Raw genomic sequence first — 7,175 nt, 5'->3', positions numbered from 1 at the left:
TAGCCCAGAGAGGTTAAGTTACTTGGTCAAGATCACACACCTCAGAAGTGGCCTAGCCAAGATTTAAATCCGCCAGTCTGGCTCCAGAATCTGTAGCCTACCCTCCACTCTTTACTGAAACTTGTTTACTTTTTTTTTTTTTTTTTTTTAAATCCTACAAACATTTCCTTAACTCTTTTCTCATGCTGGGTCAGGAGCAAGAGGGGCAGAATAAGGCACCATCCAGCATGCAGAACTGGGATGCAAGGCAAACTCAGGAAGTGTGTGAACAGTTAGAAGCTATGGCATTAGAGCTGTGGAATGGGGCAGAGACATAGGGCACTGAGGAAGGGGGTGAGGGTTGGTCTGTGGAGGAGCCCTGGCCTGAGGTTCTGGAGGTCTGAGATCTTCATCTCACCCTGGCTGTGTGACCCTGGGCAAGACGTTACCCTCTCTGGGCTAGGTCTCCCCATCCTACCATGAAGAGTTTGGACTGACTTCCAGAGCCCCAGGGATACAGTGGAGGTCATGTTTAGGGGAGGAAAGTGTAGTGTTGGCCAAGCAAGTGGGTGGGGCCTTGGGCTCTGCTCCCAGGCAGGTGCTATTTTCATCTGAGTTTGAATTTCCCAAAAGGGTCTGAACCCCTCTAGTCTAGTGGTCTTGGAGCTCTGTCTGTGACTCTGAGCCTGTGACCCTGGAAGGCTTTCTGGAGGAGGAGGCCTTTGGGCTGGGCCAGATCTTTAAAAGTGAAGGAGCCCCTCGTAGGTTCTCTATGCCCCTCAGGGTCTCTGGCACCATCTGGACCCTCTCACAGGTCTCTAGCCCCCAAGGGCTGCATCTTTACAACCTCCCCAGCCTCCTGCCCAGACCCACCCCAAACATTACAAGATGTGGGAGTCCCCTTCCCCTGTGGGGCTGCCAGAAGTCCTAGGGTGGCAGAACAGGGTGGGGTGGGGAGAGGAAAGGAGCCTGGGCCCCTGAGTGCTGGTGGGAGACTGATCTGGGCTGATCCAGCAGAGGATGGGTTCTGGAGAGATTCAAATCCCAGCTGTGCCCTTCCAAGCTGGGTTACCTTGGGCCAGGTTCTTGACCTCTCTGAACCTCCATGCCGTGCTTGGTGCAGGGATAATAATTATACCTACCTTGAGGGATTGTTGTGGGGATGGATGGTAAGCCTGGCAGACACTAGACGCTCAGTGAATAGAGTGCTATGATTACACTTCACGGGATGGGACACCGAGCAGGGGCTGCAGCCAGGTCTATATTTAGCCTGGAAAGGGGTGGGGGGAGGAACGCCAGCAGACAAAACCCCGCAGGAACCCCGAGGGCGGAACGGATCAAAGACACGCCCAGCCCGCCCCTTCCGCGGGGTCACCTTGGCCGGGAAGGCGGCCAAGTGCGCTCTCAGACCGGGCAGGTCCAGTCCCCAGCGGCCGCTCAGCCCCTTGCGCAGCCCCCAGACCCCGCCCCTCAAAAACGAGCTCTGGGGAGGGGGCTTTGGGGCCGGGGACGTGGGGGGCATCCAGCCCCTTTGGAAGCCGGCCGAGGGAGGGGCTTCGCTGGGGTCGGGGCGCCAAGGTGAGCCTGACCCCGGGCGAGGAAGGGGGAGGGGGGTGGGGGAGCGGGGGCAGGAAGCCTGTCCTGCCCCTTCCCCCTCCGCTTGAGCCGATGAGTGTCCAGCCGCAAATAGCCCAGCGGAATCAGTGAGTCACCGAGGCTGGAAATACCGCGCCCCCCTCTCCTCTCCTCCCTCTTCCGTCCCGCAGGCTCCCCAGACTGGCACCAGGGAGTGCCTGGCCTCGGATTTCGATGGTGCCTGGGGGCTTCCTAAAACAGCCAGCATCCCCAGCCAGGTTCCTGCCAGCTCTGCCCCTGAGGCTGTGTGACTCTGGGCCAGTCACTCAGCCTCTCTGGGCTTCAGACCCCTGCCCCCACCCCATTTGGTACAAGATGGGCTTCAAGAGGGCAGAGGACCCCGTGCCACCTGTCCCCTCTTGTAGCCAGAGCCCGGGACAGTGGCTGGCACATATTAGCAGGATGATGACTGTCTCTTGAACGAATGAATGAATAAAAAGAGAAAGTGCAGGAGGTTGGAGGAGAAGGCAATATAAGCTTTCCCACTAATGAGGCCCTAGGATTCCTGCCCAGGTGGGCTGGGGAGCCAAAGGAAGAGGTCAAAGGACCCCCACATTTCTGTGAGGCCTTGAGCTTTAACTTGAGCCACAACCACTGCCCCCAGATCCGCGGCTGACACCCTACTCAGGGAAGGGATCTCTCTTTGTCCTGTGTTTGAGTACCTCAGGCAGGTGATCTCCAGGAGCCTGTGCATCTGTCATTTATTGTTGTGTAGAGGGTACAATTCCAGGACCTTCCCAGGGGCTCCACCACAGCACAGGAGACAGCACCCTAACAGGACACTGATGGGGGGGTGCGGCCCAACCAGCCCTGAGCCACCCCTTCGCCTCGCCCCTGCTTCTGTAGACGGGAGACAGAGCCAGGGTCACAGCCAGTATTAAGGCTGATGGGGGTCCCTGCCCTGGACCTACAAAGTGGTGTAGGCTTTTCCGTTCTCTCCGACCTCTGGCAGGAAGACCTGAGGGGCCGAGCAGACAGTGAGGGAAATAGGGCAGAAAGCAGCTCCTGGCATCCTGGGTGCAAATCCAGCCTTCAGTGAGAAAGCCAGCGCCCAGCCTCTCAGAGACTCAGTTTGCCCACTGATAAGTGGAGATTGTGAATCTGACTTGAGAATACTCTGAATTCAGCCCCAGCCAGTGATAACGTTTTGCATTGAAGGACAATGATGGGTGGTGTGTGTGTGTGTGTATGTGTGTATAACCAAGTCTATAGATTCACAGATTTAAGAGGGGAGAGGATGGGCGAGGCGATTCGCCCCGGACATAGGGGTGGGAGGGTGAAGGACCAGCCCCCCACCCCCCGCCCCTCTCTTGCCTGGAGGCACCAGCAGGTAACGCACCATAGGAGTGACACACACAGTTTCTCACGAACCAACTGTATTGGAAAAACCCCATCTACAGACAGATTCAACGTGGCCCTGCCCTGGCCTAGCTGGCTGGCTGCAGAATGGCCCCGGGGGCTGGGGGCACCAGGCTGGCCCAGCTGGCAGCCTGCCAGCTAGTTTGGGGTGGGAGAGTGGCCGAGGACAGGTTCACCTTCATGTCCCAGCCTCCCTGTGCCCTCGGGAGGGGCCGCCAGAGCCGGGACCTCGGTCTTTGATGGTCCCTTCCGCTTGGCTGGGGCTCCGGGTCCCCCTGCCCCTGCCCTGCAGAGACTCCACAGATCAAAGGATTTGTCTGTCTGTCCTGCAGATTACTTGCCAGAGGTCCTGCCTGACCCAATCCCCCTTCCCCAAAGTGGCTTCTCTGGGATCCCCTTTTCCCCGACTCCTCTATTAGAGATTAAATGGAAGGGGCCACATCTGGAACCTGGGGGCCATGGGTGAGGGAAGGGGTTCCCAGGCCCCAGGCGGAGAGGAAGGCCCTAGTTTGGGGGGTGTGTGTATGACCCACCTGGAGTCAGGGGGATGGTGTCAGGCTGGAACTTGGGGGCTGTGCCCAGGGGTTGGGAATGCTGCTTGGGCAGGGCAGGGTGGGGGGCCCTCAGATCTTTATCTCGGTCCGGAAGGTCTGCTGTACATGCTCTGGGCGCGGGTGGCGCCTTGCCCGGATGGTGAGGCTGCCATCCTCCCTCAGGGCCGAAGTCACCGATGTGGGGTCTACGTCCTCCGGCAGCTGGCACTTGTGAGCGAAGGTGTTCATGACCGTACCATCCGCCGCCAGCTGGGAAGGGGAGTGGGTCAGGGCAGGCCTCCCCCACCCCATCCTGCTCATGTCAAGCCACATCTCCCTGCTCAGGAGGCCCCTTCTCTCCATTCTAAGCAGGGCTGGACCCTCACCGCCAAGGGGCTTTGCTCTGCCCAGAGGGGCTGGCCGGGCTGGTGACAGCCACAGGTCAAAGGCCGTGCAGAGACAGGTGCAGTCCCACGGGGTACAAAGAAGCTTGAGGAGGGGGCTTAGCGAGGGTCCTAGTGAGGGGAGGGAGGCTCAGTGTCAGCCACTCAGAGTCTGGGGGTCTTGAGAAGAGCAGGAGAAGGTGGCACAGAGGAGAGCTAGGCCCTCCTGGCAACCTGGCACTTTGTATGTCCACTCTCCAGGGGCCAGGCCAGGGCCAGCAGCCCCTCCCCTGGGACTCGGCCGGCACATAGTGTCCAGAGGAACTGGGGCAGCTGAGTCATTGGCGGGGTAGCAGAGCGGGCACGTGCCTCCTGCTGGCACCATAGGCCTTGGCTTCCGGCTACCTGTGCCCATCTCTCGGCCAGGGGGATCCTTGGGCGGACCCTCTCCTGCTTTAATGACATAGCCGTGGCTCTGGCCCCTTGGAACAGCAACCGTGCTCAGGCCTGGCCACACCCTCCTCCTTGGCAGAGCCCCAGGGCCTCCCAGGAGCTCAGACTCAGGACCCATATGACCCAGGGACCCAGCACCTGTGGGTTGAGGGAGTGTGGGGTTTGGCGTCTGGGTGACCCTGAGCTGCAGGGGGTCCTAGGATGGGGCCTGGGTATCTGGCTCGAGGGAGGAGGGCTAAAAGGTGTGCATGTGGGAGAATCCTCCCACTGACCTGCCAGAGGAGTCATCCTTTCCCACTGTCACCTTCTCCCTCCTTTCACCCCACCCCCATTCCAGGATTCCCTCTGCAGGCATCCCCATCCCTCTCCCATTCCCTGCAGCTCCCACTGCTGTCCCAGGTTCCTGGGGGGACATGAAGAAAGAATTTGAGGATCTTGGGGGAGAGAGATGCAGGAAGCAGGGGAGTCCCTTGGTGCATGAGCTCCCAGTTTGCCTCAGGGAGTTTGCTGGGGTGGGGAGGAACACTGGTCTGGGACTGGGGTTTCAGGATTGGACGTGGGGGTTGGGGGACAGTAATGGCAGGCATGACCCAGGCAGAGGACACGGGGCTGGGCAGGGCCTCACCTTCTCAGCCCGCACCTCGATGTGGTTGTTGGAGGTGGTGACGATGATGTCCTCCGGCGAGAAGTCGCTCACATCCACTGCAAACTCGTAGGCATCTCCGAGGGTCTTGATGTTGCCCTGTCCCCCAGGACGGGCTGTGGGGAGGGCTGCCGTGAGCTGAGTACAGGGCGGGGTTTGCATGCAGAACATGTCTCTGGTTCCTTCTCTTGGGGAAAGGGGCACTCCCCCAGGCCTGGCCCCCCATGCAGCTGTTGCTCCTTAAAGCCCACCCCTTCATCTTGCAGCCCACCTCTTCCGTGGTGGAGATGGGGCCTTGCCCAGCATAGGTGGGGTATAGTGTGTGTGACACTTGGTCTGCAGCAGCCCTGGGCTGCCCACCCTCCACCCTGGAACCCAGTCTGGCCACTGGAGCCCTGTCTGACCCCCTGGACCACAACTATCCCTCAGAGGCCCACCTGTTCTCATGGCCACATCTGGACCACATCTGTCCAGTGGCCACCTGTGGCTTCAGGCTGGGCAGCACCTGTTCCTGGAAGGTTGGCGGCCATGGCAGCATTCGGGGGAGCCCTGGCTGTGCCCCTACCTCTGCCCCTGCCCTCCCTCGGAGCCCCAAGCACTTGCCTGGGAAGGCCAGGGGCTCTGAGTGGGGCCGCATGAAGCTGCCAAAATCCTCGGAAAACATGCTCAAGGCCTTCTCCATGGGTGGGTCCTGGGCTGGGAGGGCGTGGGAGGCTGAGGAGGAGGAGGAAGAGGAGGAGGAGGAGGAATGGAAGCTTCTCTCCGCTCTGAAGGTGGAGGACGTCCTGTGGCTCATCCACGGGCGGGCAGCCGGGCCCGGGCCAGGCGGGCAGGGACGGACCAGAGAGGGTGTGGGTGTCTGGCCTCTAGGGGCGCGTGCCGGGGCCTGACAGCCGCCGCTTTATAAGGCCCGACTGTCCCTGGGCTCCGGGCCAGCCCCTTGTCTACGAGCTAAATTTAGGCCTCCCCGTGGCCCGGAGGGGGCTGGAGATTGTCTCCTCGGAGATGGCCCTGCTGACAGTCCACTGCGCGCAGGCCGCGAGGGCTGAGCTCACCGCGCGGCATTCCAGGCTGATAACACCAGCTTGGGGGCCTCTGCACCCCTTGGGGAGGGGAGGAAGGGCTGAATTCTGTCCCCTTACCACTCAGACCCCCTCTGCCCACCCCAGGACCTTGTGCTGTTTTTGGAAGGGGCTGGCTGTTTCTTGCGTCTTCCAGCTCTCCATCAGCTGGGGGCTCTAAAATGGACTGTGTCTCCCCCTTCCGACTGGTTCACCGAGAGCTATGCCTCCCCCGTCAGATTATAAGCTCCCTGAGGTGGGGTTTTCTCTATTTCCTGCCTTCTCTCCCCTAAAGTTCCAGCCCTTGGTAAGGGGGGATCTGGGTGGTGGGTGATCAGAGCACAGGGGGTCACCTCCGGACTCGGGCTATTCTGGAGAGAGCACGAGAAGGCAAGGTCAGCGGGTCAGAGTGGGTGGAGGACCCCAACCTGCTGCACCTGTGTGAGGGGAGGGGCTCCTTCCCTCGAGGCCGAAGGTGTTTACAGCCCATCACTTAGGAAAGGCTGAGATGGCCTGGGGTGGGGGTAGGGGAGGGTATAGAATGTGCAGCTGTCCCCCTGCCAGCTCCCACAGGGACCCAGATACCACGCTTGCCCTCCCCCCTCTAACACTCAGAATATTTAGGGGCCCTGAGAGAAGAAAGCTGGCGGCTTGAGGGAGGGCTGGGGGCTGGGCCCAGGTAGTTCCGCGAATGTCCTTAGAGATCTAGAAGGTTATGTTCCCAAGACACTGTCTGCTTGACCTCCCAGGAGATGGCAGGGGCTGCAGCAGGAGGGGTTTCAGTTCGAAGTAAAGGAGAATTCCGGAGAAGACAAAGATTCCAGCTCTGACTTCTGGAGCACCTTCCGGGCACCGGTTCCTGGGCGTGTCCTTTCCCAGCATGGCCCCATTTGATCCCCAATCAGCTTGGGAAGGAGGAGGTTTTATTCCCATTTTATAGACAGGGAAACAAAGCATCACAGAAACAGAGCAGCAGAGCTGGGATTCGAACCCAAATGTGTCTGATCCAAAGCTCCCCAGAGCCAGGTTGACTTGAGCCTATATCTTTGGAGACCCTGAGAAGCCCTCTCTGCCCACCCACCTGCTCAGCAGAGGCCGGACTGAAATCCTGGGAGACCAGAGGACAGAA

General features: G+C 60.0%; 1 protein-coding gene across 1 annotated transcript; it reads right to left on the bottom strand.

Annotated features, from left to right (window-relative positions):
* Window positions 1-2,998: 2,998 nt before the first annotated feature.
* Window positions 2,999-5,848, bottom strand: HSPB7 (heat shock protein family B (small) member 7). Its single transcript, XM_037818710.1, has 3 exons — window positions 5,589-5,848; window positions 4,968-5,101; window positions 2,999-3,776 (listed from the first exon to the last, which is right to left on the bottom strand). Exons 1-3 carry the CDS (start codon window positions 5,779-5,781, stop codon window positions 3,597-3,599), a joined length of 507 nt encoding a protein of 168 aa, XP_037674638.1. The 5' UTR covers window positions 5,782-5,848; the 3' UTR covers window positions 2,999-3,596.
* Window positions 5,849-7,175: the final 1,327 nt, after the last annotated feature.

The sequence above is a fragment of the Choloepus didactylus genome, chromosome 2, assembly GCF_015220235.1.
Source record: "Choloepus didactylus isolate mChoDid1 chromosome 2, mChoDid1.pri, whole genome shotgun sequence".
NCBI classification, from domain to species: Eukaryota; Metazoa; Chordata; class Mammalia; order Pilosa; family Megalonychidae; genus Choloepus; species Choloepus didactylus.
This window is presented reverse-complemented; position numbering and strand designations above follow the sequence as displayed.

Excerpts from the sequence above, each read along its gene's own strand:
- HSPB7 (XM_037818710.1), bottom strand. The coding sequence starts at position 5,781 with ATGAGCCACAGGACGTCCTCCACCTTCAGAGCGGAGAGAAGCTTCCAT. Across the intron at positions 5,102-5,588 it reads AGAGCCCCTGGCCTTCCCAG|CCCGTCCTGGGGGACAGGGC; the intron begins GCAAGTGCTTGG and ends CCCTCCCCACAG. Across the intron at positions 3,777-4,967 it reads TCGAGGTGCGGGCTGAGAAG|CTGGCGGCGGATGGTACGGT; the intron begins GTGAGGCCCTGC and ends TCCCCTTCCCAG.